This window comes from Aethalodelphis obliquidens, unplaced genomic scaffold (genome assembly GCF_003676395.1).
Source record: "Aethalodelphis obliquidens isolate GAN/ISIS:26980383/991018 unplaced genomic scaffold, ASM367639v1 scaffold9, whole genome shotgun sequence".
NCBI lineage: Eukaryota > Metazoa > Chordata > Mammalia > Artiodactyla > Delphinidae > Aethalodelphis > Aethalodelphis obliquidens.
Window position 1 is genome coordinate 17,998,442 of NW_020837953.1, and position 18,644 is coordinate 18,017,085.

Sequence of the window (18,644 nt, forward strand, 5' to 3'; positions counted from 1 at the left end):
GCCCCCCCCCCCCCCCCCCCCCCGTGAGGGTGATAACAAGTCATGATGACATCACAATCCAATGGAAAATGACTTTTCCAAGGTCACATACTAGCCTCCCACCACAAAACACCTGCTAACCTTTCTAGGATGGCATAAGAGGATAAAAGAAAGTCCCCAGCAGGAAGGGACCTTCCAGTGCATGTCCCAACCCTGTTTGACAAATAGGGAACTGAGGCCAGAGAAGGAAAGAGGCTTAGCCAAGATAAGGCTGTCACAAAAAATTTGAGATGTTCTTCAGTATTGTTTTTAAAGAACATGTTTTTTTCTGCACACCCCTGTCCTATGTGCCACCTTCCACTCACCCCAAATGAGCAGGAGTTCCCCGACTCCCAGACTTTCCAGCCACTTTCTGGGTGCAGTCTAATAGTTGGATTAGATATAATTTGACAACTGAAAGCCTTCTGTGAATGGAAACAAAACACATCCTCATAAAACTATGACCTGGGGGAAGTGGCCTTCCTCAGAGCCTCGGTTTTCTTCCCTGTAAAATGGAGGCTCACTCCGCATGGTAGTTGTGGCGACTGCCCAGTGCCCTCAAGCAGGGTGGCGGCTATTTTCAGTGGAAGGACCCTCTGCACGTCCAGTTTGGGTGTACGGACATCGTCAACATCTCCATGATGATCCCTGTCCCATGCTGGGCCATTCCGGGACCAACCCTACCTGGCCTGGAGCTGGGTCAACCCCCAATCCCCCTGTAATCAGCTTGTGACTTCAAGGAGCTCAGCTTTACCCAGTGCCTCCTGGTCACAGGATGTCAGGGCCTAGAGCTCTGCTCCAGCTCCAAGGGTACAGGCATCCAGTTCTCTCCCCCTCCCACCCTAGCTGGCAGAGCTGGGGAGGCCTGGGACAAAGGGGAAGCATGCAGTGTTGGCTTGGGACCTGCAACCTCACCCCTCCCCCACCTCACTCCTGGGCGGAGCCGCTCAGTTTGGTAACCTGCGTCCCAGAATGGTAGAGGTTGAGAAGGCTCCTGGTTGGACCTATGGGCTCAGAGAGGCTGTGTCTAGGCCTGGTCACCAAAACAAACCTCCAGTTGTTACCGGCCTCTTCCGTGGGAGGCATGGAGTGGAGCCTAAGGCTCTGCCATCCAGCCTCCAGGCCAGGGAGGGAGTAGCTCAATAGCTAATGCATAAACATTGGGGTTTTGCAGTAACGGAGCAGGGCTCCCAGACCTTGAACTCCTGCAGAATGAGGGCAGTGTTCACCCTTTCTAAGACTTCAGCACCACCACCTTGCTGGCTTTTGCCTCCCCAGGGCCTTGGTACCCTGGAAGGGGAGAGAGCTGTCGCCAGACCCCAGCTTAACGAGCCTTTGGCTACTGAGGCCTCTGCTGGACAGGACATCTGCCCAGAGCGCCTAGCCCAGAGTTCACCCCCATTATTTTGGCACTGGGGAGTGAGGAGGAAAGGGCTCCACCAGAAACAGCTCTATTGGACCAGCCACAGCTCCTGTTGGAGCTAATTTCCTCAACTGTAACAGGGATAATACCTGCCTCTCTAGGTCAGGTTGCAGGGTTTTTTTTTTAATTACAGAAGTACTGTAATGGAGCCAACTATAGAGAAGCATGCAAAGGAGGAGAGTAAACATCTTCTCCCAGTTGTAATGGTTTGGTGTTTACCCTCACAGACCTCTTTTTGTGCATGTGTGTATGTGTGCCTATAAATGGAATTCAGTGTAATTGGATCACGCTTTCTACATAGTTCTGTGCAGCCCAGTGCAGCCCATCCTGTTCACCCACCAATACGTGCAGTGTTTCTCTCTGCACATATAAGGAAGTGCCATTATACAAGTTCGTTATCTCCTCCTTCCGTACACAAAATGTACATTCTATACGTCGTTTAGTACTTTGCTTTTTTACCCGGCACTCTTTTCGTATCAAGTACATACAGATGTGTTGCATTCTTTCCAATAGCTGCATAATATTCCATCACAAAATGTCCCGCTGTGATTAAGAATTAAGTGATTGTCCTCGTCACTTTCTCTCTTCATACCACTCACCACCTAATGTATTTTAGGTGTTTTTTTCTCTATCCTTCCACCCTACCCGCCGCTGCCAGCCCCCAGCTAAAATATCAAGTTCCATGAAGCAGGGATTCCGTTGAGTTTATTGCTGAATCCCCATTGACTAGAATAGTGTTGGGAACATGCACTCAGGTATTGTCCTTCCTTAGTAATACAATTTCTTATTCTTAGGAAACCTCTCTTATGGAGAACAGGAGGTCTTAGGGGAAGAGGATTTTTCAAGGTCACACAAGTGGGGTACTTAAACTTGTCTGCTGAGAGTGTTGGGGACCTTTACATATTCCCATGGTCTTATCAAATTAATCTTATCATAGTCAAATTGGTGCCCACCGCTCCACTGAATGGGTACCTCTCTGGGGTGTCAGCTTCTCCAGATGCCCGGGTGCTGACTCTCAGGGAGTCATTTGTTTGCATTTAACACCTTTTTGGAAGACGATTTGGTTTTGCCTGGAAGGCTTTGAAAAGTCCTGTGCAGCTCGTGTGTTGGGTTTGCACTTGGCAATTCAGAGCACCTGGAGCTTAAAGCAGAGATGGGCAAATTTTTTCTGTAATGGGCTAAATTGTAAGTAAATACCATCGGCTCTGTGGGCCATACAGTCTGCTGTTGTAGCACAAAGGCAGCCATAAACAATATAGACTTCTGGTCCCCAAAGGAATGGGGGACAGTTTGGCTGTGTTCCAATCAAATGTTATTAATGGAAACTGAAATTTGATTTTTTTTTTTTTTTTTTTTGCCGAGCCACACGGCTTGTGGGGTCTTAGTTCCCCAACCAGGGATTGAACCTCAGGCCCACGGCAGTGAAAGCACTGAGCCCTAACCACTGGACTGCCAGGGAACTCCCCTGAAATTTAAATTTAGTACAATTTTCATGTATCACAATATATTAGCCTTCTTTTTTTTTTTTCCCAGCCACTTAAAAATGTAAAACCCATTCTTAGCTGTCAGGCTGGATATGGCCACGGACCATAGTTGACCAACCTGGGCTTACAGCAAAATCTACCCAAGCGACCGAGAGGTTTCTGAGCTTGGGCCTGGGCTGTCCTGGCTCAAACTGGGCAAGGCCCAGCGAGTTGCTGGAATGGAATTTGACCTACATAGGAAGGAAGGAGCAGATAGAAACCTTGCTTCCTTTGGGGACCAGTACCCGGAAGCAGGGGAGGACGTGAGCAGGAAGGGTTTGGCAGCAGAGACCCCTCAGTTTGAAGCTTCCAGCAGCCGAAGGCCTCCTGATCGTCCGCCTTTTCCTCTCTGAGTCTCCCATTTTCTCATCCATGAAGTGGGAGCCATCTCTCCCCCAGAGCCTGGTGATGGTGGTTAAATCAGGATGTGGATGCAGCCCCTGGCACGTTGCCTAGGGCCTGCCCGGTGCTGCTGGTGCTGATAAAAGTGGCAGCTCCCTCTCCTCTCTGCTTTTAAAGACTGATGAGCACCTTCTGCCTCCAGGGCCACTGCGGGGTGCAGGGGAGGCTCAGCCATGCAGAAGTCCTGACATCACTGGAGGACTTGAAGAAGATGGCTGGGAGGAGTAAATGCCTGAGGTCACCTGAAGGTCAGGCGCCACATGGTTATTACTCTTCTTCTTGAAAAGACCTGACAGGCTGGAAGAGTTCAGAGGGTAAAATGCCTTGTCCAGGAATCCAAAGAACTCAAGTCCCAGAATTAGCTTTTGTTTGCCGAGTATCCTGGGCCCCTACCCTCTGACCTTAGGCTCCCCATCCATCGCATGAGGGTATTACAGCAATTCTGCAGTTTCTTGCGCTTCTTTTTTCATCTCCCAGAATTTTGTTCAAATGAAATCTTAGAAAATTAAAGTAAAAAATAAATAAATAAATAAATAAATAAATAAATAAAAAGGGAGCTGTCACGGATCCCATAAACCCCTGCTCCACCCTGCTTAGAACTGGGGACCACGCAGTTACAAGGTCCTTGTCCCATGCTCCAGTGCACCCAGGGCTACTCAGGAGCTGTGGGAGGAGGAAAGGATGTGAGTGACATCTGGCTCATCCCGGCTCCAGGACCCTCCTCCCGGACCCTCCTCCCATTGGGAGTAACCTACCTCTGAATGGCGTGGCCACATGCCCTCCCTCCGCCAGTACTGACTGGGAAAGCCCGGAGCTGGAGTACATGCCAGGGAAAGGCCCGGCCCACGGATGCAAGTCGAAAGGCCACGCATGGTGCTTGGCAAGTTACATGACCTGGCTAGGCCACCCGGCATCCCCGTGTGTGGGAGGAGAGGTTCTGAAGCCAACATTTCATCAGTGGCTTCCTGGGAGAAGGAGAGCTCTAAGTGGGCCTCAGGACCCCCAGAATTGGGATGGGGTGGTGAGGGGTGAGGGCATGAGAGCCTCCTCGTGCAGGACCCCGAGCCCAAGCGCTTGCTGAACTGAGAGGCCTGGGACACCCCTAGGAGAATCAGAATTTGAACTCGGGTCAGAGGTCTTTCCTCCACAGCCCTGTGGGTTGGGGTGGGGGCCTGGAGAGTTACTTTTAGGCTGTTTCCAGCTCTCAGAGCTGATGTTCCAGTACTCATCAGGGGTTTGCTACATGGCCGAGTTCAAATCTGTTAGGATGAACACTGTTCTCAGAGAACAGATACATGCAGAGCCAGTTTTGCCCAAAAAGTTAATTTCAGAAGTGACAGGTTTGCTTTGTATAAATATTCAGCGCTGTGCCCTACTCTGGGCACCCTAGGTACCATTCTTAAGGAGTTCCCAGTGTGGTGGGTGGACAGCAGATGGGTATTCCCAACTGCTTGGAGCAGAAGCTGGAGACTGTAGAGCACACAGCAAGGGCAAAGGCCTGGAACAGCACGGGATGTTTTAGGAGGTAGCCCCATCCCCAGGGGTGGTGATGGGCGGCCATGGTCCCAGATTCTAGACTCTCCCTTGCTCCTCCACCCCTATAAAAGGCTTCCACAAGAAAGCTGTGAGCTGTGGGGCTTGTACCCCTTCTTTAAGGCATCACCAGCGAGTCCATCAGCTTGGCACGTAAATATATACATGTTGAATGAATGGACTTCATTACCGCTTTTCAGTTCCAGCCACGGGACTGGTGGAGGCAGATGGTACCATGGGGACTTCCCATCCCTCCTTGATTCAGCGAACACCTGTCGAGTGAACCCTGCCGGCTCCATGATGCAGAGCTTGACAGCAAGCCTTAAGGGAAGGCACTCTTATCCCCATTTCTTATGTGAAGAAACTGAGACCCAGAGTCAGGGCTACCACATATCTCAACTCCAAGGTGAGGGAAGCAGCTCAATGCCTTTCAGCCTGGGTCTCCAGATTCCAAGTCCTGTCGTGAGCACGCTGGGTGCGGTGGGGGCGAGAGGTGGTGGGTGCCGCTTGCCTACCCAGGAGCGGGGGCCATGCTCCTCCCCTGGATCTAGCATCCAGCCACAGTGAGCACCCCGTTAGATCCGGCCTTGCAGGGCCCCCCCTTCTTCCCCCTGCACGTACTGTTCTGTCTACCTGGAATGCAGTCTTGCCACCGCTTCTCCACTTGGCAGACTCCCTGCATGTCCTTCACGGCCCAACTCCAGTGTCACCTCCCAGGAACCCACCTTTGATTGACTGTCCCAGGCAAAATTACAAGTCTATCCCTGCAGGGCTCCCGCAGTGCCCCAGCTGAAGCTCAGACCACACTAGCCTCCCCTTCCCAGTGGACCTGATGCCTCTTCCTTGATGTCAGGACCAGGGCCCGGGGCGCGAGTCACTGAGCCTTTTAGTAGTTCTTGACACAGCAGCCTGCCTGGGTGGATGTGGATGTAACCCAGCCGGTGGGTAGGCAGGTTTTCTAAAGCAGAGTTTGACCTTGACCTGCCAAGTGGCAAAGTCCAGCAGAGGGCTTTGTCCTTGGCTCCCAGCAGCCCCCACTCTCAGAGGCACAGCTGCTCAGCAGGGCCCCAAGACTGACTTCAGAGGCCCAGAGACCCCTGGCACACCAGAGCCAGACTGGAGACAGGGCTGTACTAACAGTACTGCCCCCCAGCAGAGCCCCTTCTGCGAGGGCATTCATGCAAGGGCACGATTTTTACCAGAGCCGCATATCATCTGTATCATTTTTCACTTCTATTTTTATTTAAATTGCTGTGTTCTAAATAATATGAAACCACAGGGCTTGTAAAAAATATTTTGAATAGGTGATACATTCATGTGGTTCAAAATTCAAAAACGTACAAAGGGATATAAAATGAAAATTCTCCCTTCTACCCTGCCTCTGCCACCCAGATCCCCAAGGTACACTGTTACCTTTCTTGTGCATTCTTTTAAGGAAGTAGATGTGTATATTCTCCCCCATCCTAGCCTTTTTTTTTTTTCCCTCCCACACAAAAGGTAGCATACAACACGCTGTTCTGAAGCTTTGCTTTTTACTTAATATAACTTGGGGAGTATGCCAAATCAGTACCTAAAGAGCTTTCTTTGTTAAGTACTCCATTATATAGCTATGCCACATTTTTTCAAATCCTAGGTTTGCGTTGCTAGTTTTCTATTTATTCGAGTGTGTACTAGAATAATATATACCTTGTATACCATTAGTATCAGACGATGGCCAACCTCAAGGCCAACCCTGAGCCGTGACACCTGTGACTCACCAGGCAGAAAGCCCCCACCTGGGGGTTCAACAGCCGCTGTCGTGCCGTCCTTGTGACCTCCTCTTACTTAATCCCAGTGGTCACCCGAGGAGTTGGGCTTGGCCGGGGCCCACCAGAGGAGGCCTGTCAGGTGCTCACCACCCACTCGGAACCAACAGCCTTGGGTCTGAAGGCTCCCTAAGGAGTTGGGAGGGAGGCTCTGAGGGGTGCTGGGCAGGGTGGGCCGTGACAGACAGGATTTACAGGGAGTGCAGCCCGCTGGGAGGAAAGGCCCAGCGTCTAGGATGAATGTCCAGAGTCTGGCCAGGAAGGAGCCCGTGGGAAGGAAGGATCCAGCTCTCCCTTGACAAGGAATGGGCTCTGAACTCCTGCTGGCTGAAACCTTACTCTCAGCCTCTGACGTGAGAACCTTAGCTTTCGCAATCGATGGCCTGACGGCTTCTAGAGAATGAAAAGACCATACTAGGAATGTGTCTGATTAACAGCTAAGCCCAGCGCTATCTGTGAGGATCTCGAAGTCAGGGCTGCTTCTGGGTTCTGGGGGGAGGGGGGGAGACCAAGGCCATCGCCAAGCTGAGGCTCTCCCCTCCACAGGTAGGTGCGGCTCAGGATCTGTGCCTCCACCCCTCCCCTCCAGTGCCCAGCCCCGTGTGGTGCACCTGGTGAATGCCCGCCCATCATTTCTTTGGCATCCCTCCCCCCGGGCCCCGTTCTTTCGGTCAGTTAAGGGCCTGCCTTAACTGTCATACATCTTGGCGTCTTCATTTTAAAAGAAAACAAAAGTCCTCTCCCTAGCAAGGCACCTTGCTCTCCCCGGGCCCTCCTGCCTGCTGGCCTCCTCCCTGCCTGCTGCCTCCGGCCCTTGGCTTCCAGGTGACAGAACCCACTGCGCTTTTTCTCCCCCAGCCCTCTGCCCATTGGAAACACCTCGACCCAGCACTCTTACTCACCTTGTGTCGTGTACTTTTCCAAAGCACATTCCTGGCTGGTATGTCATCTGTGTCCTAACAACCCTGGGAAGCTCGTGGTCTGGGGATGGTTGCCCCGAGCTTCAGCCTGGCTCTCTGCAGACCCCTGAGTAAGCTGGAACTTGTCTCTGCCTCAGTATCTACCCTGTGAATGGAGGCGAGGGTTTGCAGACAAGCAACCAGACGGGCCGTGAGGAGTGGGGAAGGGGACTCACCTGCTGGAATTCGCAGAGCAAGGAGGCAGGTGGGCTGGAATTAGAAGCCGGCATCTTGGGCTCCAAATCCAGGGCACTTCGCCCATCCATGCCGCTCCTCCCACGTAACTGGGCCCCCCTTGCCTTGGTTCCTGGGCCTCCCAGCCAGGGAGTCTGGAGCCATCTCAAGCCCAGGCATGGCTTCAACAGGGGAATGAGACCCCGGAGAAGGCCAAGCCCTGGCTACAGAGAGGGGGAAGACCCTAATTACCCTCTCTCCCCAGGAATGAGTCTGGCCAGCCCGGTGTCTAGAAGTTGGCAGGGCTGGTTTGGGCACCTGAGGTCAGGAAGTGGCCAGGTTTCTTCAGAGAAGGGCTGGTGTGGTGCCAGGAGTCAGGCAAGCTATCTGAACAAGGGAACCTGCCAGCCCAGGCCCTGCCCTCTAGTCACCTGGGCCTGGCGTGCCTCCAACAGTGTGGGCTTTTCTCTCTGCAGAAGCTGACGGGCCGCCTCATGCTGGCCGTGGGAGGGGCAGTGCTCGGCTCCCTGCAGTTTGGCTACAACACTGGAGTCATCAATGCCCCCCAGAAGGTGAGTGCTGTGCTGTCCTAGGCTTCTCGAGACCAGAGGGCTCTGCTGTGCACCCCTGCCCCCATCACACACACACACACACACACACACACACGTGCTCACCCTGCCTCTTGGACATTGGAGTCATTTACATCAACTCACCATCTGCCTTACCAGCCAATATTCTGGCCCTGAATGGGTTAGAGACTCTTAGCTTTGGCCTTGGAACCTTGGGGCCCACAGAACCACGGGGTCTTTATAGGTTACCTTTTTTTCTTTTTTTTTTTTTGTGGTACGCGGGCCTCTCACTGTTGTGGCCTCTCCCGTTGCGGAGCACAGGCTCTGGACGTGCAGGCTCAGCGGCCATGGCTCACGGGCCCAGCCGCTCCACGGCATGTGGGATCTTCCCGGACCGGGGCACAAACCCATGTCCCCTGCATTGGAAGGTGGACTCTCAACCACTGCACCACCAGGGAAGCCCTTTATAGGTCATCTTGACCAACCTCCCACCCGACACAGAAATTTGTAAAAATTGAAGCCGTGTTCGGTGTAGTGATGCTGCATTCGTGTGGCCCTCTGGGGCTACAGAGGGCTTCCGTGGTGCTTTTCTCACCTGATCACACCGAGCCCTAAGGCAGGCAGGCAGCGGTGCCCACTCCTACCCTGCAGGTGTGGGGAATGGCCAGAACCTGCCCAGCATGACCAGCTAGTCAGGGATGGAGCTGGTATACGACACCAGTCTGCCTTGGCGCCCTCCCTGCCAGGTGGTCCCCAAGCCCGTGCTCTCACCCATCCACATGCAGCACACTCCCTTGTAAGGGAGCCCATTCTAGGCTGAAACTGCCTATCTCCCTGGAGGCCCTGGGCCAGGCAAAGCAAAAATGGCGTCTTGCCCTAGGGAACTGGAGGGGTGCAAGTGTGCGCTTATTCCCTTCTCCCCACAGCACAACCCAGATCTGTCCTCACGTGCTCACCAGTGTCGGGACTGGGGGGTGCCCCGGTGAGGGCCTCCAGCGTAGCCAACCCACCGCTCTGGGGAGGAGAGCGGAGGATGGGGGCAGGAAAGGAGACTGTAACGAGCCCCTCCTCTGCGCCAGGCCTGTTGTGTACATTCATAAGGTCGGGCGGTGATTTCCATTTTATACACCCGAAAACCAAGGCCCAGGGCAGGTCAAATGACCAATGGGCTCAAGGTCACATAGCTAGGGGATGGTGGAGTCAGAAGCCAAACTCTGTTGTTTACACAACCTCAGGCTGTCTTCCGGACCAGCCACCTGGTCAGTTTAAAAGTCTCTACCTTCCCGGGCAGGACAAGATGAGAGTGGATTGTCCTGTCAAGGCCACATTCATGGTCCAGACGGGTGAGGCCAGGAAGTGAATGTGGCTGCTTCCCGAGGATTGGGGCCTGTTTGGGGGAGCTGGGCCTCCTCCAAATAGGCGGAGGGTGGCCGTGGGGGCCACACCCGATGCTGGGGAGCAGGTCACCAGAGCGGCCAGGCCTGCTGAGTCATGCTCAGCTGCAGCGGACGTGATGGGGCTTTTCCAAGCTTGTGGGAAATGGCGACCGTGGGCCCATGCTTGAAGCAGTTCCAAGCCCTGCTTCTGCTAAGTGCTCTGAGCAGATCTTGCCAAGGTGTGTGCCTCGGAGCTGGCTTCCTTTGGGAATCCTTACAGATGCAAAGTGTGTACAGTCTTAGAGACAGGGGACAGACAGTGTCCCCTGACACTTACAGAATCTGACCTCATTGGTCTGGGATGCTGTCTGGGCATCAAAGTTTTAAAGCTCCCCAGTTGATTCTAATGTGCAGCAAAAGATGAGAAGCACTGGATTAAGTGATCACAGGGGTGGTCATGTGACTGTGATCACATAGTGAGTTACGCATGGTGACAGAACTAGGACTCTAAGAACAGGATAGAGGTGTTTTCCGGAAACAGAACAGGGTTGTGGTAAGCAGGGGCCCACAGGTGGGGATAAAATGCCCAGAGGAAAGAAAGTCTGTGTGTCACTAGGGTAAATGGGAGGAGGGAGAAGGATGGGAGGGCGACGAGGTAAGCCAGAAGCTGCCCACAAGGGGCTCTTGTGGTCGGTAGTTTCATCTGCAGAATCTTCAGCCACTGGCAGGGCGTGGCACAGCAAGAATGGGCAGGTGGGCACCAATGCGTAGGCCGAGCTGGGGAGTGTGGACTTCAGAACTCCACTAAAGAGGACAGATAGGATCAGATTTGCATTTTAGGGAAATGATTCAGGCGTCTGGTGCAGTGGGATGGGTCTCAGAATGTGAAACTAGAGACAGGGAAATAGTGAGAAGGCTGCTGCTGTACTAGGGGTAGAAAAACCAACACTGAATAGGAAGAATGGGCAGGAGCTGATCATCAATTCAGCCTGAGGATGAGAGAGTGGGGTTTAAAACTGGCTTCTAGATTTCTGGTTCGGGCGATGTGGGTCTGGAGGCAGAGTAGGGAGGTGCCGTGGGATATGCAGGAACTGAGGTTTAGTGACACGGCGGGACAAGCACTTGGACACGGGGGTCTGTTTCTTTGGAGGGTAGTCAGTGGGAGAAGACCGATAGGTTGGTCACCGGTATCCATAGTGATAGAGAAGGATCTCCCAGAGGGACTGCAGAGTAAAAAGAGAAGTAAGGGTCAAGCCCTGGAGAGCACACCCACTGACAGAAGATCCTGGGAAGGAGGAGGAGAGCTGGCACCTCTACGCCAGGAGACCAGACCCTTCTGAGCCAGAGGAAGAATGGAAGCGCCTGAGGATGAGCGTCCATGGCCATGTCCTTCGTCCCTAGAGCAGTGCCCGTCCATAGGAACAGGCACTCAGATGTGGACGGAGTGAAGGGATGCTATCCAGTGCTCCGGAGGCTGACCTGGGCAGATCAGCTCCATATTGCCAAAGGCAAAAGACCCTCCGGTGACCCTGCTGTGGCAAAGGCTGTCCAAGTGGAGTCCTGTGGGTAGAGACCTCCCTGCAGTAGGTTGAACAGGGAGAAGGGAGATGGGGGAGAGCAGAGACAGCCCTTCCAAGGGACTCGGTAGAGAAGGAAGAAAGAAGGGTGGTCGCCAGAGGGGTTGTCTGGCTAAGGTTTTTTTTAATACGAAGACTTCAGTTTTAAACAGCTTGTAAGGAATCAGCAGAGGAGGAGAGGGTGAAGATAAGGAGGGGGGGGTGGTCCTTCAGGAGGCCGGTGGTGGTGGAGCAGAGGCAAAGGGGTCGCATTTGGCCGGAAGGGACTAAGACAAGGGTGCAGTTGTGGACAAACCCAGAGTGATGTTCTCTAATTCTTGGGACTTCCCATCTAATCAGAAACAGGCGAAAGGTGAGAATTACAGTGGAAGATGGGCGGGACAGCGGGCAGGGGATCCGGGCAGCACAGACGGCCCAGCGGTAAACATTTATAGGAGCATTTGCGGGCACCTGTCCAAAGGTCACTTGGGCAGCCGGCCTCTGAGGACTGAGGTGAGAGACCTGCGTGGCGTTTCCGGGGGAGTGTGCTCAGGCACTCCTCCGCCTGTTTACTCTTGTACTTTACAGACACTTCTCATAAGCCTGGCCATAGTTTTCCCAACCCGGAGCAAACAGGATAAACTTAACAGGTGAAGAGGGGAGAGGACAACACTAGAGGAAGAGATGAAAGCGGGGCTCAGAGCCGACAGCCATGCCTCGGGAGGCACCATAGCCATTGTCCTGGGAGGGCCCAGTGATTGTGCCAACACCGTCACTCAACGTGGACTATGCCAGGCACTGCCCTAGATGGGGGGAGGGATAGAGCCAAGAACACCGCAGGCTCACCCTGGCCCTCAGGAAGCTGCCTGACACATGGTCAGAGCTGGGCCCTGTCCCTGCCGTCCAGACATTCAACCATCCAGAGTGCAGAGGCGGGGTGGGGAGGAGAGACCCCTTGGGAAGAGCCGCAGTATTATTAACGGAGGGCTTCTCGGTGCTATGGGAACGAAGAGAAAGGAATGACTAATGCTGGGGGTAGGGCTGATGGCAGAGACAGAAGGGGCCTCACGAAGGAGTTAGCAGCTGTGCTAGACCTTGAGGGCAAATCGGCCCCAGAGGGAAGGAGGGGCGGGTATCCCAGGCAATAGGAACGGCTTGTGCAGAGATGCGGTGGCATGAAGTGTTCCACTGATGGGGAATTGCTAACGGCCCGCGCTGACCAGGCCGACCCCCCTTGTCTGTCTAGAGGCACTTCCCTTAGGAAACTGCACTGCGCTGGCCAGGTTGGCCTACTTGCCAATGGAGACTTTGTCCCACTAGAGGTGAGGGTGCCAGTACTGCTGTTAATTACCGGAAGCTTGGTCTCCTCCATAAAACAGGCCCCAAAGGGCTTCCTCTTGGAAGTGGTTAATTAATCATAACATCATCTTAAATGTTTACAAAGCACCTCCTAATAAGTTGCCTCCTCACAGCAGCCCCACAAGGTGGGTGGGGCCGGGCTTATCTTCCCCTCATAAAGGAGGCACCGAGGCTGGGAGGGGTCACCTGGAGAGTGAGAGGCTGAGTTACAGATGGACGCCAGGCCTCACGCCTGATGACGACATCCCTGCCAGGCCTCCGGCCTCTGCAGGGTGGGAGGGGAGCCCAGTCACACAGAGAGCAGATAAATGAGCAGGGGCGTCCTGACCGTCATGCTGAGTGGAGAGAACTACCTCTCCCCTCCCCAAACGGCTGAGCTGCCAACAGAGGTGACTAAAGGCCATTGAGGAACCATGAGTGCCCGGCCAAGGGACAGTGTCGGGCATGTCTGAGGCATCCTCAGAAACCAGACCGCTTGGGCTGGAAGGGGCCTGACAGTCCGCAGGCTCAACGTTCCTTGTTTGCCAAAGGAAGAACTTGGTCTAGAGAGCAGGCAAGGTCTGCCCAGGACGACCTGCTTGGTGAGTGAAAGTACTGGAGGCAAGATGGGCTTCCCAGCCCAGGCTCCAGGCAGCCTCTCCTTATCTCTGCCTAGATCCAGAGGGCTCTGGGCCCCCTCTCCCCTTCGCCCATCTCCGCTTATACGGACTCTCACAGCTTACAGCTCACTTGTCACGTGCTAGGCATTGTTCCAAATGCATTAGAAACAATAATTCAATTGTTCCATATAATATAACCCCATTAGGGAGACACCATAATCCCTGTATTATAAAAAACTAGGGCACAGAGATGTTAAGCAATTAAACCAAGGGCACACAGCTAGTAAGTGGCAGAGCTGGGATTTAAATCCAGGGAGTCTGGCTCCACTCTACATCCTTGACCACCACAGAAGAAATGGCAGTTACACTTACAGGCACCGAAACACCCTTTTACATGCCAACAACTGCTACCCTGCTGCTCTCTCCTGCTCTTACTTCAAGCTGAGTCACGCACAGACGTCCCAGTTTCCCACGCACAGTTGCACAGCCTCTTACACCACGACACCCTGCCACAGCTCCGTCATCTCTTAAGCCTCTCCGGTTCATGGCCTGTTCATCAATTAGTGACAATGCTTTCTGCCTCCAGCCCTGTGCTGGGACCCAGATGAACCAGACTGTCCCCCTGTTGGAGTTTAGTCTAGAGGGAGCACACAGTGCCTCATAGTTAGCTGTCCGGGGCGGTGATGGAAACAAGGACAGGCTGGTGTAAGCGGACAAGGGGGAGGGAGAGGGTACCTGGCCCATAGAGGAGGGTTTTTCTCAACACCATAGACATTTGTGGCCAGATAGTTCTTTGGCATCACGGAGGCTGTCCCATGCACTGTAGGGCGTTTAGCAGCATCCCTGGCCTCTACCCCTGCCAGTGTAACAACCAAAAATGTCTCCAGACGTTGGGGGGGGGAGCAAATTGCCCCTGTTTGGGAACCACTGCAGTAATGAAGAGGTTATGAAGGCTTTCCAGAGGAGGGATGGCGCGTTCTCTAGAAAGTGACCAACAGCTCACCAGGCAGAAGGCGAAGCAGCAGCAAAGCGAAGGTGCAGAGGTGTGGGGTGCCCGGGCAGCATGGGGGCGTTGCCATGTGGGGTGGGAAGAGACACTTCATCCTGAGGGTGGTGGGGAGACAAGAAAAGCTGTGAGCAGGGGAAATGAAGATCCTTCTGTTTGCAGGGGAGACCCCAAAGGCCAGGGACCAGTGAGGAGGTCAGAGCAAAGGCTTGGAGAGAAGCCTTTCTCAGGGCTCTTCCAGAAAAGCAGCCAGGGTGGTCCGATCATCTGCTCTGGGGTTGGGGCCCAGCTTCTAGCTCCATCTGCCTGCCTGGGCCTCTTCACCAGGCCCCAGGGAGAGGCCCTGAGGAACCCAGAAGTTATCTGTCCAGCCCCACCTGTAGCATCTGTCTCCGAACTCCCAGCTGACCCTGGGGCGTGGCTGAGTTGCTATGGAGACATACCACCTGGGGCGAGGGGCGGGGGCAGCCCCAGCTGTGGGGGAGGGGTAGGTAGGGAACTGGAAATAGGGGTCAAAGCCAGGCTGAGGGGCTGAACTGGACAAGCTGGCCCTTTCTTCCTCCCGACTGGACCTCGAAGCTTGGGCGGCTGTTTAACCCCTTCATCCCCACAGTATATCTAAGAGAGAAGAAAGGGTTGAGAGAGAGCTGATTCCCTCTCAGGATGATCTAGAACAGGGGGCCCCAACCCCCGGGCCAGGGACCAGTACGGGGGGCCTCACAGCAGGAGGTGAGCGGCGGGCAGGCCGGTCAGCCGCTCCCCACCGCTCGTGTTACTGCCTGAATCACGCCCACTGCCACCCCCGGTCCGTGGAAAAACCCTCTTCCATGAAACCGGCCCCTGGTGCCAAAAAGGTTGGGGCCCGCTGATCTAGGAGACCAGGCCTCTGCAGGGAATATGTGGAGAGCAGCCAGAAATTCCAAAACATATACCCCTTCTCTTGGCAGTGGTCTGGAATTCTAGAACACGGGTTGGCAGGGGGACCAAATCCAGCTAGCAGCCTGTTTTTGTATGGCCTATGAGCCAAGAATGGGTTTTACGTGTTTAAAAGGTTGGGGTGGCGGGGAGGGAGGGAAGGGAAGAAAAATAAGCAGTCATCAACAGACTCTAATATTTTCTATCTAGCCTTTTACATAAATTGTTTATATCAATCCCTGATCCAAACTTTGACTTGTATGCTCCCTGCTGACAGGGGACTCACTAACTGTAACATGGGTAATCTCACCCTCTGAAGCCTAGAAAGCTCTTCTTTCCCCTGAGCTGAAGTCTGTGCCCTGGGGCTCTGCAGACCTGCTGGGTCCCTCGGCCTGGGCAGCCAGCAAGTTCTGAAGATAGAGCTTTACTCCCCAGGGCAAGCCTCTAGTTCCTTCAGGTTCTTTCTTGTACTATAATTCTAGGTTAATGCTTTGTCTTGCAGTAATTAAAAAATGGAAAACTCTGTCCTTAATGTTCCTCTCAAGGAGATGGCTTCTCTCCTTGAGATAACAGTGACACAAGGAACAGCTTACTCCATGTGCCAGGCAGTGGGCTCCGCCTCACACCCAGAGCCTCACTACAGACGCTGCCCTGACACAGAGGAAGTCAGAACTTCTGCTCTAGACAGAGAGACGTGTGGTCCTTCAGCCACAGTTACCCAGGCAGGGAAGGGAGGGGGGATGACAGACATGACACAAGCCTCTCCCCACCCTCACCCCCAGGAGAACTGCTGGGATGAGGAATAGCTCTTTACTGGAAACCATTCAGTCCAAGGGATGGCAGCTGCCCAGGGCCATCCTGCTTCTCCAGGCTGGCCCCTACAGTGTCACCAAGTGAGCCTCTGCCCTAGGTTCAATGAGGGGATGCTTAGAGAAAGAGCTCTAATAGCCCCTCAGCTTCCAACAGCCTGATGCCATGGCTGACCGGGACCTGCCCTTTCTCCCCAGCACGCGGGCACTCACACCGACCCTTGGCAGGGAGAGGGGTTGGGAATGGGCTGGCAAGGGAACAGAGACAAACGGAGAGCTGAGCCTAGTCTGCTTGACGTCCAGGGCTCGACTGCCAAGTCAGGGAATAATGGTGGGAATTGGAATCTGGCTTCGGTGGATGGGAGGAGTCAGGAGCAGAATCCAGGTGAGACTTAGGGCAGGTGCTGCGTGAGTAGAGAGGAGGACCGATAAGGAGGTAGGATTTTATGGACAGGACCTGGTGAGTGACTGCATGTGGGGCAGTGGCAGGATCAAGGGTAGCTCCCAGGCTTGTAACCAGAATGTGAGGAAAGAGCATTCAGAAGAAGCACGTGTGAGGCCTCGCCTCAGACATGAGCCGGGGCTGAGGAGGCCGCCAGGAAGCTCGCTGCCGAGACCGGGCCTGTGGGCTCCTGTTAAGGGTGCAGAGCAGTAAGGAGGCTCTTCTTCCATGACGGGCACCCAGCCACTGCTGGATGATGCTCAAGGCAGCGGCTGGGTGGAAGAGGTGACCCCAGAGCTTCTCCCCACGCAGGGTTCTCCTGTTCTCCAGGGACCCACCGCCTTTCCTGGGCCAAGGGCCAGCTTCACCCCCCCACACAGGGCATGGACCCGAGGGGAGAGGACAAACAGCCCACGCACCGCCCACAGGAAAGGAAAACCACACTGGCTTCTTCCCACAAATCTCAAGCACCAGATCAAGAGGCAGGAACCCAGTGGGCAACCTCGGCTTGGCCAAGAAGTGCTGCTGGGGGGTGAAGAGGATGAGCCTGGGGCCAAGGTGGACGGTGCTGGCTGCTCACCGTGCCTCAACCCCATAAAGTGGTCTAAGCAGCAAGGGGCTCAGGAGCCGTAAAGGAGCTAGCCATGGCCAGGGTTTGGCCCCTCTGACTTGTTACCACATGCAGGAGACTTAACTGGGGAGGCTCTGGTAACACCTCACTTAACACATGGTTCCTCAACATCTCCAGCCAGATCCCAAGGAGAGGGTTAAAGACCTCAGCCTCACACCCTTAAACCCATTTAGGTAGTAAGCACTTACTGCCTAAATACTACACGTATTGGCTCTGCGTACAATTCAGGCAAGTTCCATTAGCCGACTTGACAAATTTTAAAACGAGATGTGGAGAGCTCTGTGAGACAAGCATCTGAAACACAGGGGGCAGGGGGTGAGCCTGAGAACTACAGCATGCAAAAATTAAGTGTCATCTGGGGCAAACACCTCTCCTTGCCCCTGCAGAGAGCCCCAAGGACATCAGTGCCCTGGAGCCCTGCTTGTAGGTCTGGTTGCTCTGGGCGGCAGAGTGTGAGGGACAGGAGGGAGAAAGCTTTCCAGCCAGACGATGGGCCCTCCAAGGGGTGAGGGCCATCTATCTGGACAGTTCCCTTATCCAGGACAGCTTGCTCTCTGCAGAGCCTGATAAGTGGAGCATTACTGTTCCCAACCAGTCCTCCTCTGGGGTTGGTTTTGTCCCTTGAAGAACACAAGCACTCTGTGTTTGTTTTGTTGAAATCTGCCTTCTCTGCCCCTGGCAGAAGCAAGGGCTGCTAGGAGGGAAGCCTAAGGCCCTTTCATTGCTCCTCCATCCACTTGCTAGGCCCCCCTGCACCAGCTCTGGGACAGGCCCTGGGGTGAATCCACTGGGGTCCCTGCCCTCAGGGAGGACAGACTCTTGGGACCCTCTGAGCTGGGTCTCAAAAGGTTTCAGCGTGGTAAGGCAGGTGGGCCCTCCAGGAGGAGTAATCGTGGAACTGGGGGAAAGGGTGCATAGGGCAAAAGTAGAGATGCTGGGAGGTGGGACTGATACCTGGCAGGAGCCTTGACTTTGAATTATGGGACGCAGGCTCTGTTAGCCTTTGTCAGTGGCCTGCACTGCCCCTGGGTCAGTACCGGAACGTGGTGGGGTCCCTCAGCTCAGTGGTGGTACCAAGCACCGTGTGAGCACTGCCAAGGGTGTTTCATTAACTTCCCGCAACACTATGGAAGTGGATATTGCTAATGTCATTTGAGATAAAATCGTTTGCCTTCGGTCACACTGGAGATGAGTGGTAGGGCTGGGTCTGAACTTGGCTGCGTCTGGGTTCCTCACCCCTGAGCTGTCCAGCTTCCCTGGGACAGACAAGTAGATAACTCAGTGGGCACTCCTGGGACTGTGGGCCTTGGTTCCCCATTTGGCGGTTGCGGCTACCCACAGCCTCCTCTTCTGCTAGACCCCTGGAGCTTGGGAGGGTTACGGAGGGCCAAGAGCAGTGCCAGTGGAGATCGTACTGTATGAGAGGCTGCATATTGGCCGGTGCACACAAACTTGCAGTGGGGAGGGGTGCCAGATGGGTTGGGCTCGCGCGGAGTTGAGTTTGAGCTGCAAGTGGGGAGGGGAAGAGGGGCATGCAGGTTTGTG

General features: G+C 54.3%; 1 protein-coding gene across 3 annotated transcripts in view; it reads left to right on the forward strand.

The window, feature by feature from the left end:
• SLC2A1 (solute carrier family 2 member 1) overlaps positions 1-18,644 on the forward strand; it is a 44,578-nt gene that overhangs the window by 3,524 nt on the left and 22,410 nt on the right. For 2 of the 3 annotated variants that reach the window (XM_027108872.1, XM_027108873.1), the window contains exon 2: positions 8,314-8,409. In XM_027108872.1, the coding sequence (XP_026964673.1) occupies positions 8,314-8,409 (96 nt within the window). Of the gene's footprint in view, positions 1-8,313; positions 8,410-8,794; positions 17,027-18,644 lie in introns of those variants that run through there. The other variant, XR_003433292.1, reaches the window with a different exon arrangement.